This window comes from Excalfactoria chinensis, chromosome 14 (assembly GCF_039878825.1).
Source record: "Excalfactoria chinensis isolate bCotChi1 chromosome 14, bCotChi1.hap2, whole genome shotgun sequence".
Lineage (NCBI taxonomy): Eukaryota > Metazoa > Chordata > Aves > Galliformes > Phasianidae > Excalfactoria > Excalfactoria chinensis.
Window position 1 is genome coordinate 1,283,082 of NC_092838.1, and position 24,096 is coordinate 1,307,177.

The 24,096-nt window shown below is 53.8% G+C and overlaps 3 protein-coding genes across 4 annotated transcripts; 1 reads left to right on the plus strand and 2 right to left on the minus strand.

Moving 5' to 3' along the window:
• Positions 1-455: 455 nt before the first annotated feature.
• IGFALS (insulin like growth factor binding protein acid labile subunit) lies at positions 456-3,395 on the minus strand. Its single transcript, XM_072349597.1, has 2 exons — positions 3,368-3,395; positions 456-2,806 (listed from the first exon to the last, which is right to left on the minus strand). The coding sequence occupies exons 1-2, from the start codon at positions 3,381-3,383 to the stop codon at positions 990-992; spliced, it is 1,833 nt and encodes a 610-aa protein (XP_072205698.1). The 5' UTR covers positions 3,384-3,395; the 3' UTR covers positions 456-989.
• Positions 3,396-7,799: 4,404 nt separating this feature from the next.
• On the plus strand, positions 7,800-21,654 carry CCDC78 (coiled-coil domain containing 78). Of its 2 annotated transcripts, XM_072349102.1 has the most exons (15): positions 7,800-8,009; positions 8,229-8,360; positions 9,251-9,337; positions 9,598-9,777; positions 13,036-13,197; positions 13,285-13,335; positions 13,924-14,012; positions 14,562-14,640; positions 15,094-15,219; positions 16,581-16,792; positions 17,383-17,554; positions 17,976-18,019; positions 19,693-19,759; positions 20,541-20,641; positions 21,341-21,654. In XM_072349102.1, the coding sequence occupies exons 1-15, from the start codon at positions 7,932-7,934 to the stop codon at positions 21,465-21,467; spliced, it is 1,707 nt and encodes a 568-aa protein (XP_072205203.1). In that variant the 5' UTR covers positions 7,800-7,931; the 3' UTR covers positions 21,468-21,654. The 2 variants fall into 2 exon arrangements, with proteins under 2 accessions (XP_072205203.1, XP_072205204.1); XM_072349103.1 differs by lacking the exons at positions 17,383-17,554; positions 17,976-18,019 and having other exon boundaries at positions 21,341-21,593.
• A 505-nt stretch (positions 21,655-22,159) lies between these two features.
• ANTKMT (adenine nucleotide translocase lysine methyltransferase) lies at positions 22,160-24,058 on the minus strand. The gene is made up of 5 exons (XM_072349104.1): positions 23,863-24,058; positions 23,660-23,764; positions 23,155-23,295; positions 22,892-22,942; positions 22,160-22,593 (listed from the first exon to the last, which is right to left on the minus strand). The coding sequence occupies exons 1-5, from the start codon at positions 24,022-24,024 to the stop codon at positions 22,405-22,407; spliced, it is 648 nt and encodes a 215-aa protein (XP_072205205.1). The 5' UTR covers positions 24,025-24,058; the 3' UTR covers positions 22,160-22,404.
• Positions 24,059-24,096: the final 38 nt, after the last annotated feature.

Here is a 24,096-nt window from a genome sequence, read left to right on the forward strand (position 1 = left end):
ACATTAGGACTCACATCTGACCAGGCCTTCCCCACTTACAGCTTTCCTGGAAATCTCATCTGACCTTTGCTCACTGATTTGGGATTTGGATAGTGGGGCCATTCCTGCAGCTACACGCTCTCCAGGCCGGTGGGACTGTGTGCAGGAAGAGCCTGCAGTGCAAATCCCACTGCCTGATAACACTGAGTGGAGGGGATCAGCACAGGATCAGGGCACCAGCTGAGCAGGGGCTGTGTGCACAGTCTGAGGGACACTGCACCCCTCTAATTGATCACAGCCTTTCCTTCATTGCTGTTCAATTTGCAGAAAGCTCCTTTAGTACGTGGGGACATGGGGACCCCGTGGCACCCAAACATTGGGATGGGGTTGTGCACAAACCCTGAGGAGCTCTGATAAGAAACCCTGCTGGGTGTGGCACATGGTTTCAAAAAAAAAACATACTTACAAGGTGGGTTGCAATAGCTCCAAAGGTTTATTTGTCTGCTGTGAATTATCAGGTGAGTGACATGGGTGGCTTTCTGTAACCTGCGGTGGCTGTGGCAAGGAGAAGTTCAAGCAAGTATCTGTCCCCAAACCTACAGCAGGGCTCAACAGCAAATTTGGGTTTTCCGTTTGGTTCTTTCTTTTCCCCTTTAAACCTGCTGGGGGTGGAGGTGACCCCAGGTGCCGCGCACTCTGGGCTCTGGTGCTGCTTTTTTGAGGGTCTTGCTGGTGGATGGGGATGGTGGGGCCCTGGGAGAGGCTGGGGGCTGCCCATAGGTGGGCACAGGGTGATGCCGTCCAGCACCCTGCTTCATGGCAGGAAGATGCTTCATTCTATCCCCGTGCTGGTGTTTAAATACTGCCGATACTTCCTGTCCCTCCCCTCACCTTCCCCAGGTCCCCATCCAAGTGGATATGGCTGCCCCCTATGGTGCCACGCGGGGAAAGGTGGCCGAGGCTGGACAGACCACAGACAGTGATGGGGACACGGAGGTGACAGTCATGTGTCAGCAGTGAGCAAAGTTGTCCTCACTGGTGTCGCGGAGGTCCAGGCCCACGAGGCTGGGGGGCTGGCAGCAGGTGAGGTTGTTATAGGTGTAAATGGGGACGTGGGAGTCATCCCCCTCAGCGACAGACTGGACAAAGCGTGGGACCACGTTGGGGTGCCGCAGGGCGAAATCCCGCAGCCCCTTCAGCGAGCAGTTGCAGTGCCAGTTGTTCCCCCCAAGCCAGAGCTGCTCCAGCGTGAAGGAAGGGCACAAGAATCCCACTGAGAAGGTCTCCAGGGAGTTGTTCCTCAAGCTGAGGTAGCGCAGGTTGGCAAGCTGTGTGATGACGGCGTTGTCCAACGTCGACAGCTGGTTATGGGAGAGGTCGAGCCAGAAGAGTCTGCGGAGCGGGCTGAAGGTGTCCTGGGAGATGTCCAGGATTTGGTTGAAGGAGAGGAAGAGGTACTCCAGGTTGCTCAAACCCACGAAGAGCTGGGGTGAGAGGTGGCTCAGCCTGTTGTGCTTCAGGTCGAGCTCCAGCAGCTCCTGCAGTTCTCTGAAGCTTTGGTCTTCAATGACGGAGATGGCATTGTGCTGCAGGAAGAGCCGCCGCAGGCTGGTGAGGCTGGAGAAGGTGTTGGCCCTGATTCTGCTCAGGCAGCTGTGCTCCAGGTGGAGGCTGTGCAGCTTGGTGACTCCCTCAAACACGTATTCGGGCAGGGTCTTGATGCAGTTGGCAGACAAGTGCATCACTGCCACGTTGTACAGCCCAAGGAAGGCCCCAGCCTTGATGTCCTGCAGCTGGTTGTTGTTGAGGCTGAGAACCTCCAGCTGGCCCAACCCATCGAAGGTCCTTTCTGCCAGGCTCCAGATCCTGTTGTGTCCCAGCTGCAGCTCCTCCAGGAACTGAAGGTCTTTGAAAGTCCTGGGCCTCAGGTTGGTGATGGAGTTGGTGGACAAGCGTAAGACGTGCAGGCTCAGGAGACCCAGAAACGTGTCCTCGTACAGTGAGGTGAGGCGGTTGTGGGAGAGATCCAGCCACCGGAGAGACTTCATGCCCATGAAGGCACGTGGTGCGATGGCATTGATCTGGTTGTTGTTCAAGTAGAGCTTCTGCAGCTTCTGCAACTTGACGAAGATGTTGATCTTGATGCCCTTGAGCGCGTTCCCACTGAGGTCCAGCTCCTTCAGCTCCGTAAGGCTACAGAAGAGCTGGTGCTGGAGGTAGGGGAGCTTGTTCCCAGCCAGGATCAGCTCCCTCAGGTTGGGCAAGTCATGGAAAACCTTGTCAGGCAGGACCACCAGCGAGTTCCAGCCCAGGTTCAGATACCACAGATTGGAGAGCCCTGCAAACAACCCTTCTTCCACCTTGCTGAAGAAGTTGTTGTTGAGGCTGAGGGACACGAGGTTCTGGGTGTGCAGGAACGTGTGGGGTGCCAGGTACTTGAGGCGGTTGCGCTCCAGGTGGAGGTGGTAGAGACTGCGCAGGCCATGGAAGGCGTGCTGCTCCACGGCGGCCAGCTGGCTGCTCTGCAGGTCCAGGAAGTCCAACCCCGAGAGGTTCCTGAAGGCTGCAGCTGGCAGCTGGGTGAAGTTGTTGCCATCCAGCCAGAGGGCTTTGGCGTTGGAGGGGATGTCCTCGGGGAGCTGCGTCAGGTTGCGGCCGCTGCAGAAGACGTTGAGCTCCTCGCTGTAGTCATCCAAGCTGCAGGCACAGGGGCTGGGGCAGCGCAGGGGCTCCACAGCTGGGGGCTCCTTGGGGACGTCCACATCCTGGGGTTGGGATGCGGTGGCCAACAGCAGGACCAGGGGAAGCAGGAGGGGGATCCTGCCCACTGCGGGGCATGGAGGAAAGAGAGACTGTAAGCGGGCATGGGGAGGTGAGCTCGGGAACAGCGTCCCCGGAGGACAACACGTGGTGACCATCTTGGTTATCATGCGGCACACAGCTGTGCCACCATGGCATGAAGCATGTCACCTCCCAGCACTGCAGGGCAAGGATGCTCATTGCCACTGGTGTCCCACGGGAGACAGCAGTCACTGGTGCCCCCCAGCCCAGGGACTGGCTTGTCCCAGCCCTTGTGTGTGCACTGCTGCACCCCATGTGCCCCGTGCCCTCTTGGAGCTCTGTCCTTACACCAAGCAGTAGCTTCTTCCTTCCCCAGGAAAAGCCAGCAGCAGCAGCACTCCTCGTCCCCTTGCCTAATTCCTCCCCAAATTAGCAGAGAACCGAGAGCTCTTCATTACAGTGCCCGAACAGGCACAGAAGCTCCCCAGCTGCCCTCTTAGCCACAGAAAGAGAGGAGAAAACTGACCGGCAGCCGCACTGCATAGTCCCGGGGGGGGCTGGCCTGTCCCCCTGTGCCCCTCGCCCTGCCCGGCTCTCTCTGCCTTACCTCTGTCTGCGCTCATGGTGGCGGGCGGCTCCGTGCGCGCTCCCGGCCCCGCGCAGGGATGGAGCAACCACCTTGACGGCCGTCCAGCACCCGCCGCCGGCCTTAACCCTGCCGCTGCTGGGCTCGGCAGCGGCCAGCGTGAGCGTGGACTGGCTCGGGGCTTCTTCCTCCGGTCCATGTCAGCCTTTCTCCCAGCCTGGGGGGTGCGAGGGGATATCGGCAGGAGTGCCGAGCCGTGGAGTGCAGGTTATGTGCTGGGACTTAGTGCTGGGGGTGATGTTACTGCTGGAAGTGGGGCTTGGGTGAGCAGTGAGGACAGACAGATGGACGTGGGATGTCCCACAGCTGTGTCCCATTGTCCCTGTGTGGTGACAACAGCCCTTCCCTGGTGCTCTGCTGAGGATGCCAATGGAGTGAGTACGGTACCAGACTCATTTCCTTGTAGCTCAAAGTGGCTGTGCCAGGGTGATGGGAGTAAAAAGGGGCAGTTCCAACAGCTGTGGCACTGCTGTTGTGATACCGTGAGCATGGAGGCAGGCTGAAGATCTCACTCTCATCTAAAGTTAGGGGATTTCATGCTGTGGGTTTCCCATCAACCTCTCTTTCTCACAGAAATGGAAGGCACTCCAGTGTGAACTTTTCTTCCCCTCGCAGTCCCGGTTTGCACCCGCATTGCTCAAACTGCACAGCTCTGTGTGGGCCAACTTGCCCAGAGCCCAGCAGATCCCACAGGTGGTGATGCTGCATTCTCTGACCAGAGCTGCCTGGCAGCTCCCCAAGTCCCCAGGAAAGCTCTGACCCCCTCCTGTATCCCGGGTCATTTCCCCACCCCGCTGTGTCCACTGTGGCTTCTGAAGAACTTTTTATCAGTTTCCAGGAAAAAAACAAAAAGCAAAAAGGTCGGTGATGCCCAAAGTGGAGCTGCCCCGTTGGCTCTCTAAGGTCAAAGGAACCATTGGAAAAAGCTTCTGTGCACCCTTCCTGACTCCTCTACAAGCCCGTTCCTCCTGGGGGATGCACCAGGATAGAAGTGGCAATGCTTGTGGTTGAGATTCCAATTGCCCACCCTGGGAACTGGCATCAGCAGCACTGAGGATTTTCCTTACCCCGTACCATTCCCCAGGGGATGAGGAGCAGGCGGTGACACTCCACGGCCATGTTGGTGAAGTTCTGTTCCCACATCCTCTCCCATCCCCATGGATCACAGCCTGTCCTCCCTGGACTCACAGGGGGCTTCTCAGCTCTTTCTTCTTGAATTCTGGCAGCAGTTTCAATCAATGGGAAGCAGGGGCACATGGAAACGAGTGTCAGGGTTTAGGGGGGGGGGGGATGCCAGCGGTTCTTTGCTCCTCACAATGCAACGCTGCAGCTCAGCTAAAGAAGAAACGTTTTCCCAGTTCCTTTTTGGCTCGGAGCAGCGCTCTCCTCCCCCTCTATTTTAATCTTCTATTCTGGGAAATTATAGATCCGAAGGGAGAAACGGGCGACGGAGAGCAGCGCACCCACCACAGGCGCTAAGCACATATTGACACAAGGCATAATCAATGGGGAGCCGCAAAGAGCTGAACCAGCACAGCCCCACTGATCAATGTGATCAGAGGGAGAGCCACAGGCAGGTAAGGCTGTGTGCTAAAGGCCTCTCTTGTGAAAACAGCAAGCAAAAGGAGAGCAGCAGCCCCTCTCGCAGGCCCTGTGAAGCTGCCATCTTCCATTGCACTCCATGATGTCTGGGAGTGGGGCAGTGCAGTCTCACCACAGCCCTTGTGGCACTCAGTGTGCCCGGCCAGGAACAAAGTCTACACCGTTGCTATGGAAAAGGCTGTAATGGTATTAAGGGAGAGAGCAAAGCCATCAAAGAAAGCCGTTTGGAGCCCATGCTTCCCAGCATGGCTTCCTCTGCTCAGCCCAGCTCGAGGTCCAGGCTGGGATGTGGGCGCATGCATCCCTCCCGGGGGGAGCGGTGGCACTTTGGTGGTGACGCTGGCACCGACAGCAGCACAGGAGGCACCTTGTGACCGTCACCTTCCTCGTGCCATCCTGTGACTCCTGCCTGCCTCATCCCGGCTCCATTCCCCAGCAATGAGTGTGACACCTGCTGGGTGAGGCGTCCTCGCTCCGTCCCCAGCAGCTCTGAGCAGAGGAGCTGATGCGGGGGTTGACGTTCCCGACACTTAATTGTGTGCCGGGCGGGGAGTGGGAGGTGCTGGGGCAGCTCAGAGCCAGGCAGAGACAGCTGAGCTCTCCCAGCCCTGGAAGCCTCCACGATACAGGAGCGGGACGGGTCGGTGCCTCGTGCTCTCCCGGTGTACCCCGCAGAGCGTGGGGATGCTGGGCTGGAGGACCCCCCAGACCCACATTCTGATCCCTAGGCCTGCAGCTGCAAGGCAGACCTGAGTTCAGCTCTGCAGCAGGTGTTCGTGCAGGGGGGATGGCCCTAATGCCTCACACGCTCCGCCGGGGAACAGTTTGGAGCAGGGTTTTGCCTCCAGCACCAAAACCCTTTTGCTGGTGCAGGAAGCCTGGCAGCCTGATAGCAAAGCCTGTGCTGCACTAAGCCTGGCTGGAGCCATGTGGGGCAGTGCTGGTATGGGCTGCAAGCTGTGAGCATTGCTGGTGGTTCTGCAGGTTCCTGGACTTCACCCATGTTTCTATTGAGCTCTTTGCACGTTTAGAGCTATATGCAAAGAGTGGCTTGCTGGTGACAACCACCACGTCATCTGCATGTGAAAAAGCAAGAGGAAAGGAAGGCTCCATGCAAAACTGGCGTTTGGGCCCTTTGTGGGGTTCATGAAACATACATTTGGTGTTTATGTGGCTTTTCTTTCTTTCTCTTTGGGTTGCAATGACAAAGTAAGAAGCCTTGCTGCTCGTGCTGTGAGCTGGGCCGTTTGTATACACAAACCAGGGGAACGGCAGCTGCTGCTGTGTCTGCTGGCTGTCAGTGCAGCACCCTGCATGAAGGGTTTGCTCCGAGCCAGGCCTTTGAGGCACTGCAGTTCCATAAATAACACTGTATGTGTTAATCAGTCTTATACTGCCATGACGAGCTACGTGAAGACCAGCGGGTGAAGCAGGTGCCCCTTTGGAGCCAGCACTGGCTGTGGCCACCTCTCTGCATCAGGGCCACGTGGCTCTGCTCCTCTCCCCACCGTGCTGGTGCTCTTGCTGCAGGCTTCCAAGCACCCCCAGAGCTGTGGGCGTGTGTGAATTTGGCTTTCTGCTCAGCTGTGGGTGTGAAGAAACTGTGAATTCTCCTCAGCGCTTTCATTACCTTAATAGAATGACTTCGGGGCTATTAAGTTCTTCTGCAGAAAAATAAGATGTAACTGCATCTTTCATTAGCATCTCCATCCCCCGAGCCCCAGAAGAGCTCTGCTGCTGGATTGCACATCTGTAGCTGTATATGAGATCCACATCAAGGTGCTTGCAGGCATTCAGCAGCAGTTTGGACCAGCTGCTGCTGTTGGGGAGCTGGAGAATGGTGCTCAGCACGTTGCTTGTATCAGGACAGGCCCTCCCCCTCAGTTACAGTCTTAGTTTAGCTATAAGAAGCTGCTCAGAGCTGTGGTCCTTCTGAACGCTGCATCACCACCAACGCTTTTCTTAAGAGGGAAATTCTTACCTAAACTCACCTGCTCTACAGGAACAGCCTGAAATAAGATAAAAAACCAGCACTTGTTTTACCCCATAACTGCCACTCGCTGAGTTTTTCCAGCGTTATCTTCTGTTCCTCAGCACTCTGTAACCCTCACTTGTTCAAGCACTCATAGCTCAGTGCATGCTTGGGACTCATCCCGGTGGTGCTGGAAGATGGCCAGTTGGATTCAGTGACACTGCATAGACCAGCACAGTCCAGATTTAGCTGTCTGGGCTCATCAGAGTTCAGCCTCTAACAGTGAGTGAACATTGACAAACGAGCTGGGACAAATTCCTCTGAGTCTGCAGCAAGTCAAAGTTCAGCCATGGCTGTAAGGGAAGCAGCTCCTGCTTGGAGAGCTGCTAGCAACGCTCGGTGTAGGGAACTTCTTCCTGTGCCCTGCGGTGTCTCATTCCCAACACACAACTGGCTTTTGTAGCAGAGTCTTTCAGTGTGTGCTTTGCTTTAAAACTTACATTGCTCCACATTGCATCTCTGATGCTGAGCGATTAGATTGGGAAGGTCTTCCCTGTTACTGGTTGGAGTTTGGTTGGAGCTGAAAGATCCCGATCCCTTTGGACAGCTCGTTGGCTTTTCATATCCGTATTGCTACCTTTCCTAAATGACACAGGAGACACAAGTACTGCAGGGATGTGTGCTAAGCTTCTTGCTGAAGTTTCTGCTCTGTGCAGTGTCATTTCTTTTCCTCCAGCAGCTCCTGAGGTGGCTGCAGTTCTTGGCTCCACCTCACAATCGAGGTGGGTAGCTCACCCTCTAGCAACCAAAGTTGATAGCAACACTGCTTGTGCTTTCCCTAGAGAGGAAAGTCGCTGCCACAGTGATCCTTGGGTCCTGCCTTTACTCTCAGTCCCTGCTGCCTTAGTACTGTGCAAAGATCCCAACCAGTGAGCACTGAGCCTCACGCAGATGGATTTTGGAAGTGCTGCAGATAAGGAGAACGTAAATGCTCTGACGGAGCAAGCACAGCATCTTGCTAACAAAAATGTGAGTATGAAGGTTTGCAGCCCCTCCCTGGGTCATTGAACCAGTGCTCTGCAAATGGGATTGGGACATTGCAGGAGGGAAATCCCCGATCTGCAATCTGTTAAAGCTCTGAGAGCTGCATTTCCTCACTGGGTGTGCTGCACTCTTCCCTTCCATCAGCACGGTGATGGGAGAGGAGAGCTCTGCTCACTGGCTGTCGGAGCTGTTTTGTGTCTCTAGGTGCAGCTGCAGGATAGGAATGAGAGGTTCTATGCGGGGTTTGGAGACGTGCAGGAGAGGATGGGGAGGCTGGCTGGCTCCAAACCAGATTTGTCACCCAGAATGATCTTCAGTGAAGAGGAAAAACTGAAGGTAAAACAGATACCTGGAGAGTTAGAGAGAACTGAGCCGTGAAACCCTGCGAGCCCAGATCAGCAGTGAAAAATCTCACTGGGAACTCCCCCCAAAAATGTATGTGTTCCCAAAACCTAGGCTTTTCCATTTGTGCCTTGTAAATGTGTAGGCTGGAACAAGCCAGGACTGACTGTGATCCCATCAGCTTCACTCACCTTCATCAGAGGGAGATGCAGCACTGGCACTGCTGCCCAGAGCTGTGGGAGCCCCATCCCTGGAGGTGCCCCATGGATGGGGCCCTGGGCTGCCTGAGCTGCTGGGGGACAGCCAGCCCACAGTGGGGGTTGGAACCTGATGGGCTTTGAGGTCCCTTCCAACCCAACAGTGCTGTGATTCTATGACCTCCTCCTTCTAGAATAAACGAGACCTTGAGGCTGATTCTTTTCAGCTTTTCCTCTTTGAGGGTCTTTGCCTTTCCTTTTGGTGTGTCCGAGGGGCAGTGCACTTCAGGGCCAAAAACCTGGGAGCTGATTACAGTTCCTCTTCCCACCATTGCTCAGGTAAAAGGTGCAGCTGTTGCTCATAGAAACATGGAATCATAGAGTCATTTAGGTTGGAAAAGACCACTAAGGTCACTAAGTCCAACCCCAACCCACCCCACCATGCCCACTGACCACGTCCCTCAGTGCCACATCCCCACAGTTCTTGAGCACCCCCATGGATGGTGACTGCACCACCTCCCTGCGCAGCCTGTGCCAGTCCCCACCACTCTTCTCTTTCTGTCACCCAACCTGATCCTTTCAAGTCGTCTTTCTCTGAGCTCTGATTCCCCGCTGCAGCCAGTTGAAAAGCTTTGCTGGCCTCAGAATGATCTGTGGACTTTTCATGCTGTCCTTTCTCTCTTCTAGATTTCCAAAGAACTTGTTGACCTCCAAATTGAGACAAACAAAATGAAGGAGCAGTACGAAACGGAGAAATTTGAACTGAAAAACATGGTACGTGAAAGACTGCAGCTCTGCCAGGTATCATCCAGGATGCACATTTTGTTGCGTATCCATGTTCGCTTGCTTGACATATTCTCTTTTCTTTATCTAGAGCAGTGACTTTCCTCTGTTTCCCCAGATACTCTGATATTCATGTGAAACTCATCTCCCCTGGTGCTAGAACACCAAGTCTGGCCAAATAAATACCGTGTAATTACTGCTGGTCTCTGCCACAGCCTAATTCTTTTGCCCCCCCCCTCTCCTCCCCACAGATCCTGGCCCTGGAGAACCGTGTGCTGGAGCTGGAGCTCAGCAGCGAGAAAGTCAGCGTGGAGCGGGATGCCTTACGGGACCGCCTGCAAGCTCTGGAGACCAGCAGGAAGGAGCTGGCGGATGAATATATCATTTTGAAAAGCAATTACCTGGCACTAGGCAAAGAACTCGACCAGGAGGTGAGATGGCATTTACTTTGGTTTTCTCTACTCCGTAACACGATGATCTGACCTATGGACAACTTGGCTGTCTAGTGGTTGTTTATCCAAGCCAGGATCAGTCCTGCACCCACACTGACCTGTGTGACTGCTCCCTTCTGCCATCAGGCTCCCTGTTTTATGCTATCCCACCTCCCCACCCCTAGCAAAGCAAAAGAGGAGGTCACTGCAGGTCCGCTCTGAGTGCACGTTTCAGATCCCTTGGACTGCCAGCACGCTTTGTTTCCCTTTTTTCTGCATGGCTTGCACAGGCTGCATGGGAACGCATTTGTAGTCTCTCTCACTTCATTTGGTGGCGGGAAGGGGCCTAGAAGTTTTTGAAGTTGTCGAGTTTATAAGAATATGAAATATAAGCACGTTTCCGATTGTGCCTTCAAACACAGCCCATCTCCTGGTGACTGTTAAATCAGGGATGATGAAGTGAAGCATTTTGGATCTTGGATTTGTGCATTTCTTTGGCAAGAATAGCTCCGTTAATAGGCCTTCCTCTCCTCCCTCCCCCTCCCACCTCTTCTCTTTGAATTGGATCGGATGACTGACACGCTCCTGCCTCCCGCCCCAGCAGATCTTTCAGCTGGTGCAGCCAAATGACCTAGTTTAGTGTGCTGGCCTTGTGCTGACCTGCGATGGGAAGATGTGGGGCATGCGAGTTTAGAATCATAGAATCTTGGAATATTCTGAAGTGGAAGGAGCCTGCAAGGGTCATTGGCTCCGCACAGCTTTCAGCAGTGTTGGAATGAAGCATCATCCTATAACCAACAGTGTTCCACCTGGAGCTTTAGTCCTTGTCTGTCTATTCTCTCTTCACGATGAGCATCTCTCTGCAGAGCTCAAGTAGAGGGGGGTACACAAGACCATCAAGTTCCAACTAAATCACTTAATGACTTGTGAAGTTATCCCTGTTAATATGGACATGACGGTGAGTGGGGTACGTGCTCCCAGCCTGTCCCAGCCGCTAAGTGAAAAGCCAATTGAACTAACCTGTTGCACCTTGCAGCAGGGATGCGTGCAGAGCACGCACACACACACACACACACACACACACACACACACACACACACGAGTGCTGCCATTTGTCTCCCAGAAGCTGAGGAGTGAAAATGCCTCACGAGGAGGCAAACTTGGCTGCTCTCAGGGTGTGAACCCCCCTGCAGCCTTTGTCCTGGGGAGCACGAGCGAGGCAGAGCGTGTGCAGCTGGCTGTCAGCACTCTGCTGAGACCAGTGCCACGTTCGGCCATCTCCGTTGCTTCTTGTCCCCAGGGGTATGCGGTATATTAGTCAAAAATGGGATTTTCGGGTTGCTGACATCACAGAATGAAGGCTCCAACAGGGTAACGGGAACGTTTCAGAGGGAGAAAAGCACGTGGATTAAGTTACAGGACTGGATAGCATCCTGCAGAAACAGTGGAGCAAGGAGCAGAAGCCAGGGATGAAATCCTGGGCTGTAATCGGGAGGGTGAGGACTTTCCCCTGTTGTTTTGGCTCCGACTGCTGAATATCCCTGCCTGAAGCGAAAGAGGCTCCAACTTGGCAGGCCAAGGCTTGTCGTGGCATGGGCCTCTTGCTCATTATTTTCCCAGTGTGGACTTTCCCAAAGGAAATGGCAAAAGCAGCCTGCGGTTCTGCCCCCTCCCCTTCCCCAGAGCCCTTGGTGGGAGACAATGAACCTTTTACACATTCCCAATTACAAGTGCTACTTGTGACCTTGCCAATATGTTGTCATGGCTGCTTGGCGCAGAAGCAGCTCCGCGGGCTCATTCATGGTCCCTTGTACGGGAACAGTTAGAGTCTCTGAATTGTTACAACCCCCATTGTACGCCTTGATTCACAAATCGCCCCGTGTCTGTCCCCGCGAAGGAGAGCGGCCGCGCTGCCCTTTCCTGTCCCTGGGGAAGTGCCTTCCAGAAGATGCCAGTCCGACACTTTGTGCCTGTTTTCTATCGCGCTGTAAATTCTTCCTTTTCAACACGCTGACCTTTTCTCAACTCCTTATTTCCTCCTCCTCTTTTGTTCGGGGACTTACACAGACCGGAGCGGTGCTACAAAGTGAGGCCGGCTCAGGGAACCCGAATGTGCAGCAGTTCTATGCGGGGTTTTCCCTGGAGCAGGGCCAGGATTTAGGGTACGTAGGATGCAGAGAAGCCCATCCTGAACCTGGGACTGCCTCCCTTTCTTTCTTTTTTTCCTGGTCCAAAAAGCCGGTTCTTGTGTGCTGATGTGACCCCCTCTGATCAAATTGTCGGGGCTGACAGCTGCAGATGGATGGGTTTCGGTTGGGGAACAAGCCGCCTGTCTCTGCGTAGCTGTCAGTTTTCACAGCTGTATATCTCACCTCTTTGTCAGCCTCTTTTCTCCTCTCCTCTCTCCCTCAGCCCACCCTGTGCTATCTTTTGATAAGCTATTCTCTCCATGGATGACTCAGATGACCTCTGCCTCCCATCCTCTCGATTCACTGCCATGGTAACAATTACTCAAGCTTGTCCCCAGTCATAAACCCCATCAAAGCTTTGTTATCTACATAGAAACCCTCCCGTGAGACATGAATTCCCCCAGTGTTCCTTCCAGATCACCTGTAACAGAGCTTTTCTCATTCAGATCCTCTTTATCTTTTGGAAATGTGTCACTTCACACCAGCACTGCTTTGAATCTCACTGCCTACACGGTGCTGTGGGCTGTCTGCTTCTGGAGGTATGCATTCAAACAAAACTGGAATTAGCTGAGTGGCATCAGCCGAGATGGATGGATATTCGGCCATTCTCCCTTACATTATGTAGTCCCGCACTGTTCAGAACCATTGTTTGGGAAAAGACCTGCCTAAATGTTGGGAAGATGTGTGGGGAGTGCAGAACTGGGGTGAGGAGGGAGGCTGGGGGGCAGGATGGAGAGGTGTTGGAGGAGCACAGCCCAGGGCTGGCACTGCTGCATCCTGATCCGTATCTGAGAGTGAGATGGGCAGGGGAATAAGGCTACACATGAATCATCCTGCAGGCTGTGCCCGCTGCCTGACTGTGATACCCTGCATTGCCATGAGAATTAGAAAACCACCGATATCTTTGGACTTATGAGAGAGAACTGAAAATAAAGCTGGCTTTCAGGAGGGGATGCGAGCGCCGGCTTTGTGTACACACTGAGAGCAGTGAGTGTGTGCTGAACAAACAGCAGGCAGAGCTGGAGAGGCAGCGTTTCAGGAGCTCTGTCCTTCCTGTTTGACCTGGCAGGTCTTAAAGAATGAAGAGCTCAGCCTAGAGCTGCTCAGCCTGACCAATGCCAGGAGCACAGAAAGCAACCAGCAGCACTCCCATGCCTCTGCCACCGAGTCCGCTGCTGAGCCAGACAGAGTGCGAGTAATGGTGCATCGTCCCCCTGCTCAGAAGGTGAAGGTAAGGGCCTCTCTGCCTTCCTCCAGTCTGAGCTTTTTGGAGAACAAGGGTCCAACATGTACCTCCTTCTGTCTCTTCCAAAAACAGCCAGAAGACGTGGCTGCCCCTGAACATGAGTGGCAAAACCCGGGAAGAAATGTGAGTGTGTGCTGCAGGGTCCCTGGGATGCAGAGGGGGGATGTACCCCGAGTAGCTGATAGTTGGGTTCTATGGGTGAGCTGATGCCTGGATTTGGTTTATTTTCCTTAAACTGTGAAGCTGAAACCAGAGGATCTCCAGCTCTTGTGCAGCAAAAGCTGAGAGAGGGCAGCTGCCCATTGGGGAACAGAGGCAGGATAACAACCAAGTGCAGGAAATACTTGCTTATTGTTGACACTTGAAAACAAGGAGGTGGTAAAGCACCCAAAAATGGGAGCCCAGATCTATTTCCTGCCTCATTTCCATCCGCAGCCCAGTGACAACCAGCTTGAGCTCCACCAACAGTTCCTGGCAGGAGCCTGATTCTCAGGGTGGGCATCTCATCTGGGAGAGCATCTCCAGATGAAACACCATTCCTGTTGTGCTGCAGAGCACTGCTCACTGCCAGCCAAACCTGCCCTTTCCCCTCGTGTTTCTCTACCAGCAGGATCTGGGCTAGCTGGAGGCTCTCCTCACTTTTTCCCTCTTCAAGAATCCTTCTGTTGCTGTCAGCTCTCCTTCTCATCTTCCCATTCGCTTGTCCCTCAGTTGCTTGGAAACCAGGATCACATAAAAGAGGAGATTGAAAAACTGAAGCAAACCTACGATTCGCAGCAGCAGAAGCTGGAAGAGAAAGTGTGAGTGCTTGGGAGCACGCATGTCCTTCCCTTGTTGGGTACTGATGGAGCTCATTGCAGCTGAATGGGATCCCTACAAACAGGAGCAGAAACAGCCTCCATTTGGCGTGTTCACTCTTAGAAGCGAGTCCTGGAAGTAAAAGCTGATGTTTGCAAGGATCTGAGGAGGGTTGAATGTGTCCTTAAGAGTCTGTTTAGATCCCTGACTGACTCACGCGCCCTTGAAAATCCACTTTCAGTGACATATGTGGCAATGTGTGGCAGCGTGGGGAGCCTCAGCCTTACACCCCAGCAGTCAGCAGGCTGCAGTGGGGCCTGGGTCCCCACAGAGGAAGGTGGCCAAAACCAGAACCTTGTGCCAGGCAGGACATGTATCCTTGGTTGTGAGAGCTCTGCAGCCTCAGCTCAGTGCTCAGCTGGTGGTGATCAGCAACAGCTGCTCAGAGATTTCTGTCAGTACCTGCAGTTTCCATCCCAAAGCTGGCAGAACTGAGCTTAAAGCCATGTTTGGGGACTGCAAACAAAGGTGCCTTCCTCCTTTATGCCCAGGATCGCAATGGGGAAAGAGCTGCAGGAGGCGAAGAAAGCAGCCCGTGACCCGCAGCAGAAACTGGCAGAGCAGTCAGCAGTAAGGCAAACTCCCTCCCATCCTCTCTTGTGGTTCAGATACGTGTGCAATGCATAGAACCCCAGGCTGGCAGTGTGGTGGTTGGCTGGCTTCGAGGTGCTCCAACTGTCCAGGGAGTTTGTGGCACTGAGGTGCTTCCCCTGCACGGTTTCCTTCTTCAGGTGTGCAGTGCATGTGCTGGGCTGTGCTGCTTGCTTGGGGTGGGAGGAACTGTTATTTTTGCAAGGGTTGGTGAAGTCACTTGCGGGGGGGGGATTGCAAATGACAAAAGGTAGCAGAGGAATACAGGCTACAAACATTGTGAGAAACATTCTGTACAAAAAGCTCTTCCCAACATCTCAGCTCTGGGGAAACAGAGTATCTGAGAATTAAGCCCTCGTTTCCTTTCCAGCTCTGTAGTTCCCCTTGCCCAGCTGGAGGGTGAGGGCAGCAATGTGTGTTTGCTGTGCTTAGGTGCTGCTGGCCTCTCAGAGCCAACTCCAGGAGGTGGAGGCAGAGAACTCCCGGCTGCAGCTGCGGCTAAAGGAGCTGAGCGAGGAGTACCGATGCCGGCTCACGCAGTACATCAGAGACGTGGCGGTGGGTACCCCCAGGCCTGAAGGAGGCTTCATCTGCTGCTGTTCCCCTCCTCACTGGGCTCAGGGAGGCGCTGGGAGCTGTGCTTGAAGCTGGAAGATCTCTCCACCCCATGCTGGGATGCTTGGCTGAGTCCTTGGCATGGCCTGGGGAGGAGGTGCCAGCCCCCCTCCTGGCACAGATTTCCTGCACGGCTACATTGAACCATCAGCAAGTTTCTGCTGGGACTTTCTTTCTTGGTCAGATTACTTGGATTGAAAGATCCTCTTATTTACTGTGGCTGCCTTCCAGTTGGCTTCCAGTCCCCATTGCCCTGACAACTCCCCTCGGCAGGCCAGGCGATGCCACTGCTGCTTTGTTGCCGCCTCGCTTTGCTGCCTCCATGGTGCCCCTGCTGCTGTCCGCAGCGGAAGCTCTGCCAGCCCTGTGGTCGGCACAGAGCCATGTAAAGCAAGTGCCTGGGACCTGCTCTGGGAACAAGAGCCTTTGGCAGAATAAGGCCCATAGAGCACAGTGAGACCCAGCACACAGAGCAGGCATTTCAGACAGGTTCAGGCATGGAAACCTGCTTGCATTTAGCAGAAACGAGGAAGAAATCTCTTTTTACCTCCATAGTTATTGTCCATTGTAGTGGAAATGCTAAGTCACGGCCTGAGCCAGTGATGGAGCACCTGGTGGGAAGGCAGGGCCAGCCCAGGGGAGCTCAGGTGCATGCAATGCAGCTAAGTAACCAGAAAGGTTGGGGCCAGGATCCACCCCTTCCCAGCCCTCATTAAGGGCTGGCAGTGGAGGTGAGGGCATCTGCCTGCCTGGTGCCTTCCAAAGATAAGCAGTTTTTCTTCCTTTGTTTCTGTGTCCACAGCTGCTGCATTTGGGGTTGTTATAATTTGCTATAGCCTGGGATTGTGCTACTCTGCTCTTATTGCTGTACTTTCTATCATATTATAACATTACAGCAGTAATTGCTGTCTCAGAAGGTTAGCACCAAAGAGCGTGGTGGGATGATAAATCAGGAGACTGAGCAGAGTAGTGTTTACTTTGAAGAACAGCTTAACTTGTATCAGGGTATCTCATAGCTAACGGGGAGTGGGGCAAGGTGAAAGAGTGCGAGACCAGAGATGGTGCTGATTATGTTCCATAGATGAGTCACTAATACAGGGACATGGGTACAGTGCACCTCTGCATTGAAGGGGTGGGGGGGAAGTTCATTTAAGCAAATTAGTGTCTTTTCTTTAAAATCAGTAGATGTGTGCTATCCTGAGTGCTGTTATCACAAATATTCCTGGAACTTCCGTGCAGGAGATGGGTTACTTGTCTGTAGGGAATGACTTGTCATCTCCATTTTCTCCTCTATGCATTTAAAGGAGTACGTGGACAGCAAACCCAGCACCCGAACCGGGCCTAGCAAGGCTCCAGCTGAGCATGCAGACATGAAGCGCCTTGTGGACAACATGCTGAAGGACATCAAAGCTTCCTACAAGGCTCGGGAGGAGCAGCTGGCTGGAGCAGCACGCAGCTACAAGAAACGCATGAAAAACTTGGCCAAGAAGCATGAGAACCTGCTGATTGCATATAGGTAGGGCTAAGTCTGGGCTCCCTCTGTTTCTTCGGGTCATTGCTGAGGACAAAGTAGGGGTGCCCCGTAGCACCAGCACCCAGGCACCTTGCTGCAAGGAAGGCAAGCAGGGTCCCAGGTGCACAGAGGTGTGGAGGGCATGTTTGTTTCCATGCTCTTGACAAGCCAAGAGGAGCGTGTCTGCAGCTGCATACCACGCCGTTCTTACTGTGCTTGGGCACACCAGAGCTGCTTGTTACACAGGGTCCTGCTGTGCAAAATTCAGGGTGAGAAACTTGAATCCCCGTTGGGTGGTGTGGAAATGTAAAGGTACCACAAATAACTCCTGCTTCCCAGCCCTTCCTGCAGTGCTCTCAGCAGCTTGGGCTGTGGGAAGTATAAAAGCTACAAATAGCTCCATAGGATGAGCTCCCCTCAGAAGCACTCCCAGGAATACTGCACATGCTGCTGGGCTCTGCTACTCACCCTTGGCAGGTGGGTTGGCTAAGCTAGCAGGACTCAGTGGAACCTGCAGCAGCTGCAGCAGCAACCCTCAGTGCGTTACTTCACCAAAGCTCCCAGGGACCAACACCTCTGCCATGTTGGTACAGTGTGCAGCGAGAGAAGATCCGCTCCCTGGGCAGCAGTGAGATGGATTCTGGCCCTGCTGAGCTCCACTTTGCCATCACAGACCCAGAGCTGCTGACAAACGCAACCCAGGAGCTAAACAGGCTGCGAGAGAACAAAGCTAAACTGGAGCTTCAATTACACGAACTGCAGAAGGTATTGCTGGGCTGCTGGCTTGCTGCAGCAGTGCAGCTGGGTGGGGAAGCTCTCCCAAGCAATAGATAAAACAACAAAATAGGTTTCTCCTCCTCAGGCATTTGCTGTGTCCCTGTGGCACAGGAAAGGGCAATGCTTGCTCACTTGGTCACTTGGGATGTCCAGGCAGGAGCACCATACACACAAGCACACCAGTCAGCTCTGCAGCCTGCTGCTGGGCATTCAGGTCTTCCTTGAGTTGTGTGAGGTCCATTTATTTAAATATGAGCAGAATGGAAGATCCAGACCTTAAGACTCTCCTACACATCACTTCCTTGGCAGAGCACTGGGAGTTGCTGGAGCTTTGAAGACAGGGGTGAGGACTGTGGTGTTGCAATGGTTCAATGCTTACAGAAATACTCTTTTTTTCCTTTGAATTCAGAAAAGACTGAAAGAAACCTCAGGTTTTCAGCTGTCTCCTGACCAGTAAGTCCTCTTTTTCACTTCCCCTGGGTTAACTGTAATTCTGAATTCTCCTTGCTGTATGGATTGAGGAGGTTTTGCTTTGGGGTTTTTCTTTGCACTACTTGGAGACGATGATAACTAGGGAGAAAGGGAGCTGATAGGAACTCATCTGAGAAGAAAAGCCAGCTGTCGTCTCAGCGCAGCGTTTCCCGTGGTGAAATGAGTTGGTCATTTGGGCTTTGATCCAAGAAAGCTCTTAAGCACATGTTTGATTGAATCATGTTTTTAGTCCCACTGATCTCTTTAGAAGCTGGAGTTAAGCACACGGCTGAGTGCGTTGGTGGTGGACCACAACCTGAGCAAGGCCAGTGAAACAACACCAGCCTGGAATGGCCTTGTTTTTCCTCCTTCCCAACACAGAGGCTGAGCAGGATCACTCAGGTGGCCCAGTGCTGACACTACCCTGGCTTGCTGATAGGCCATTTTTTTAGCTCATTTTGATCAGTTTCTTTCCCCCTGCTTCATTCTTGTGTTGATATTCTACCAGCTGTAGCCATGCAGAAGTAAAACAAAGCATCAGAAAAATCTGAGCTGGGATTTTTGTGCTTCTTAAAATGTGGTGGCCTGGAGATACATGCCAAGTATTTCATTAACTGGATTCCAACACAGATTTGCTGGCCAGTGCCTGAGCCATTGGGCTCCATAGCGGTGCCTTGGAGAAGAGCTTGAGCCTTACCAGACTCTGCCATGTCTTCCACACTGAAAAATTATACTAATCCTTGAACAGATGTGCCCCAGGAACAAGACAGAGAAGCACTGGAGCGTGGTGATGCATCTTGATAAGGTTTTTATAGCTGGGAAGAGGCCCTGTTCAGAACATTTCTCTCCTGTGTGCTGGTAGTTCTTACCCTCCGCATCACCTTGCTGCTCTCAGCAGAGACACGAAGCCGGGTGTCACCATAGCACTGCAGCTGGAACTACTGCTGGGTTCCTCATCCTGATCAGCGTGGGTTCACTGTTTATTGTTCTCTTCACTTCTGCTCCCATGAAACTTCAGCCGTGCTTTTCATGTGCCTGGGCTGAGTTGCAGCCACCAGAGGGAACTCGCACGGCCGCAGCGGAGCCGCTCTGCAGGCTGCAGCGCTGGAACACAATGCATTCCTCAGTTCATACAACCAAAATTCCCTGAGCATCAGATGTGACCTGTATTTTGCTTATTCAGACTGGGACAGAATAGGAAGAACTTTCCCACGGCTGGGCTGCACAGACAGCTCACCTATCGCACTCAGCGCTCCGAGCGAGCAGCTCTATGCTCACAGACATGAAAAGCACCAGCGTTTGGCATTGATCATACCCAGCTCTCTATTGCCATAAAGTTCAGTCTTGCAGTGTCAGGTTAATGACTCTTTCTGCTTGGAGTCCTCTGATGTATGAGCGGTGATGTGAGCTTGGAACAAATCCAGCCATCCCAGTGGGAATCCCAGGTTGGCAGAAGGGATGTGACTCTATTGCCTGGGCATGGGGGCAGCACTGTGTGCCCTGAAGAGGTTGGGGGCATCAGGATAGGAAAGGTTCCAAGCTCTGTGCTTTACGCTCTGATGGACACGAGTGCATCCAGCCCCCAAACAGAGCGGTGTGACTTGTACGTGAGCTGGTTGAATGCCTGTGCATGATCACAGCCTTCTGTCTCCTAGGAAGCGGGATGAAGAGGGCTGGGCAGAGGTCAGGAAGCAGCTCCAGGAGTTCACACACACCACCCAGGTAAGGCTCTGGAACAGCCAATCTGACACAAGTCTAGCATTGACTCACATGCAGGGGACATAATGCTCCAGGTGGGACCATCTCTGGCCAAAGCAGCACACCAAGTTACTGCTCAATGACCAGTGGTGTATCAGGGTGGGCTACTGACCAGCCTTTACAGCTGCACGCTGCTGACTGGTATTTCTCCATCTCTTGTTTCAGTTCAAATGTTGAGGTAGGTGTGAAACAAGCTGGATCTGCTCTCAACCTTGGTTCAAGCTATAGAAATCCAGTTTGAATATGATTATGTCAATCTGGTTCCCTCTGGGTTTGAGGACAGTTGTACTGCAGGCAGGAAGTTCTTTCCATCCACAGCATTTCCCTGCAGCAGCCATGAGACTTGGAGGAGATGAGATGGCTTAGCAGAAATGGGATTTTCTGTCCAGCAGCAATAGGGCTGCTGGGGAGAAAAGGGGATGCTGACACAAACATTGCTATGTGGGACAAGTGGGGAAGGGATCTGGAAACAGAATGGTGACTCTGGTGGGTCAACTGTGGGTTGGTGGACTGGGGTATTGCATGTCCTGGGATGTCCCAGTCACTTTGTATGACTGATGCCCAGGAGGGAAGCTGGGCCATTGTCACCAGGCTTCTTTCTCTGAGCACGTTGGTCTCCTGGCTGCCTCTGCAGCTTCATGCCAGAGCCAAAGTTCTCTGTCCCATCTGACTGAGAGGGGCTGAGCACCTTCACTCTCATCTCATGGAGCTCCCTCCTTTCTCCATGCTTTCCCTGCCACTCCAGGAGGATCTGGAGAAGGAGAGGAGTCAGCTGCTGACACGGGCAATTGTGGCAGAGGAACAGGTGTTGGAGCTGCAGGATTATATAGAGAAGCACCTAGCAAGGTGAGACAGGAGGATCCCGCTTTGCATGTTCTCTGCCAGAGGTTAGTGACTGCCTGAGACATCACAGTGCCTGCTGCTCTGTCAGTGCCTGACCTCGCTGCTGCCTTCCCCTCAGCACTGACCAGTGCAGCTATTGTCACACAGCACATCCAGCTGTGTGGACAGCTGGCACCATCCGCTGTTCTGTATGGCCAGAAGGCACATCTGCTGCCTTGCCACACATCTCCCTTCCCTCGATGTTAGCCCATCCTTTGGAGGTGACTAAGGGAGGGTTGCCTAAAATCCAAAGCCTTCCCCACAGGCTCATTGTGCTTGAAGCAGGCAGAACAGCTGCTGGGGCATGGAAAGGTGAGAACAACCAGAGCACATCTGTTGGAGCAGCATCCAACTCTGTGCCTGCCACAAAGCAGCAGGCAGCTCACTGGGAGCTTGGCTCATACTCATGGGCTGGTAGCTGGTTCTGGTACATGGCAGAGAGGATGAACCCAAGGAAAAGGACTAGAGTTTTCTGCCTGTTGGGGCTGAGATACCAATGTGGCTCAGCACTTGTGCTCCTGGCATGCAATACTTGACTATGCACATTCATAGCGTGCAGCAAACACAGGGTGAAACAGGCACTTAAATTGATCACCTCCATGAGTGAGCTGCAAGCTGGGCAATGACCATGCTGGGAATCACAGTGTTGTCTTCCTCTTGCAGGTACAGGCAGGAGGTGCTGTGGGTGAGGAAGCTCGCTGGTGGTGAGGAACCACGTGCACGCAGTGCTGGGGCAGCTGATGCTCACTCACTGCCCAGATCCAGGAAGGCCATCAGCCGTGAGCTCTAACTCTGCCCTGCAACTCCAGGAAGCAGCACAGTTATAGGAAAAGACTGTTTAAAAGAAAGGGGCTTTCTGTCCTGAGATTGGCCAAGGCAAGCATCATTCCCTGGCCAAGAGCTGGGATGCACAATGCAGGGAACCGTATGGGTGTCCTCAGTGTCAAATTAATGGTACTAAAATGGAACAGGACAGCAGTGCTGTGTTCTCTGATCGCTCTGCTGTAGGAGTTCTCCTTCCCCGAGCACGCTGTGACTGGGACTCAGGGCCATCCCCTGAGCAGCTGTTTGCTGTGTGACTGCAGGGATGAGTTCCTGCTCTCAGGGATGCTGTGATGCTGTTCCTAGGTCAGACCTGCAGCGAGGTGCTCTTGGTTTAAGGGCTGGCTCTGCTCCTGCTCTTGCTCCTTTCTGAGTTCGTGAAAGAAAAGGGCAGGAGTTTTTCAAGCTGGACTTTGCCTCCAAGATGTTACAGAAAGGAGACGAGCTGCTCTGTCATGGTGAGAAAACCTTTCTTCTCTGTGCTGGGAGTAGGAAAAGGAATGCTATGTAATGTTAGCAGGACCCAACTGAATCCTTCAACAGCAGGTGAGCCAGACCAGCACCTTCCTGTCCCCTCCTCAAGAGGACATTAGAGCAGAACACTGAGGCTGCAAGCAGGGGCTGCTCAGGCCCTGCAGCTCAAAGGCAAAGCACAAGACTGAGGAAGAGCTGTACAAACATTTATTCTCAAAAACTACGGACAGAAAAGAGGCACTGGAGGTGTAGCCCTTACACCGTGTGCTAACTCAGTCTGATTTTCCTTCTCCTTTGCTGATCAATCTGGAAGGCACTCGGGGACAAAGTCCTGGGGAAAGAGCCCAGCGAAGCACTTCTTGAGCACTGGTGGGAGAGGTTCTGATGGTGCCGCATTGCTGACCCTTTGTAGCAGGCAGGAGGAGCTGCTGTCAGAGTGCACGTCCATCTGTGCTGCTCCGTGCTGCACGGCGCACCTCCTTCATGTCGTAGGCCCAGGCTTGCTGCAGCCCCTGCCCCATGGTGCTGCTTGGGGTCCAGGAGGGGAAGGGGAAGCGCCCGGCCACCACACGAGCCTCATCAGGGAGTTCTGCCAGGAGTTTGGCAGCCAGGGGGTCCTTCTGGAGAGAGAAAATGCCGAGGCCAGGTGGCCTTAGGGAAGCATCACTGTGCTGCAGTGACCCACTTGCTGCCCCATAGCAAAATGGTTCCCAAGTGGGCCCAAAAAGAAGCAGTGTCCAGTGGCCCTTCCATAGCACAGGATGGGCTGGCTCTGTGATTTTCTTTACCTCAAGTCTCCTATTTTTGGCCTTATTTTGTAAAGACTCTTAGCTCATATTCCAGATCCGCTCTCTTTTCTAAGGACAATCTCCCTTCTAGGCTTGCTGAGGATAGCAATAGCTCAGCACACAGACTTACCACGCTGGGAGCCAGGAACACAATTACGTTGTAGCAATCAGAAAGGTTCGCCTTTAAAGAGAAGGAAAAAGGGACTGAACAAAGGAAAAGGATCTTGGAGGATAATATAGGGGCACTGCTGAGTGCTGTGAGCCTTAAGGCAAGCAAAGGTGCCATGGAATCCTTGAGTATCTGAAGTTGGAAGGGACCCGTAAGGATCATCGAGTCAAAGCTCCTGCCCATGGCTGGCACCCAGCACAGTCACTGTCCCCTGCAGCTGTTACCTTCCACAGATCCTGCTTCAGGAAGGAAACCTTCCCCTCGTATCCATCCCTGTGAGCTCGGTACCTGGCAAGCCACAGCAGCCAGGGGTTGAGCTCATAGCCGACAGCCGGACGGAGTCCTTGCTTGTAAGCTGCAATCACCTGGGGGGTGAGAGAACGGGCTGAAATGAAGCTGTTGGGTTTGGGACCTGGTGACCTCCCTGCTACCTCCTGCCCTGGGCATCAGGGCTCCCATGAGGGACACAGATGCATATCAAGGTGTATATAGGGCTTACTGGTGTATGGAGGGGAGCGCAGGGTGGGTGCCTATAGGAGGAGGCACGGGGGGTATGTATATAGGGTATATGGGGTGTTGGTGTATATAGGAGTGTACCTGGGGGGCAGCCCTCCAGCACCAGCCCCAGTGGGGGCTCACTGGGTGCAGCACTGTGTCCCTGGGGATCTCTGCACTGGGGATACCCGTGAGGATCCCTCCCTCACCAACTTCCCCCACCCCCCTCCTTACGAGTCTGCCGTCCCCAGAGCCCAGATCTGCCGTCTTCCCTGTGCGCCCTCGCAGCAGACCCATCACGTTGGCCACTTGCTGGGCACTGGATGGCACATACGGCACCTGGGGGCAAACAGCAGGGTGTGTGTGGGGGGGAGGGTTTGCTCCATACCCAGGCTGCCCAGCAAATGAGTTCCCTTTAGGGGGGCCTTAGGGGGTACCTGCAGGCGCAGCGGCACCCGGCGGAAGCCAGGCATGAGCACAGCAGCCCACACAGCATAGGCAGCCAGGCTGGTGGTGGCCGCCAGCTGCAGCAGCCCTTGGGCCCCCAGGGCCTCCCCATGCAGCTGCCCCGCCAGCTCGTCCAGCGCCTCCGCGTCCATTGCTGCCGGAAGGGGCGGCCCCCAGAACACCCAGGCCTTCCGTTGCCTGCATGGCCACGCTCCCACTGGGTG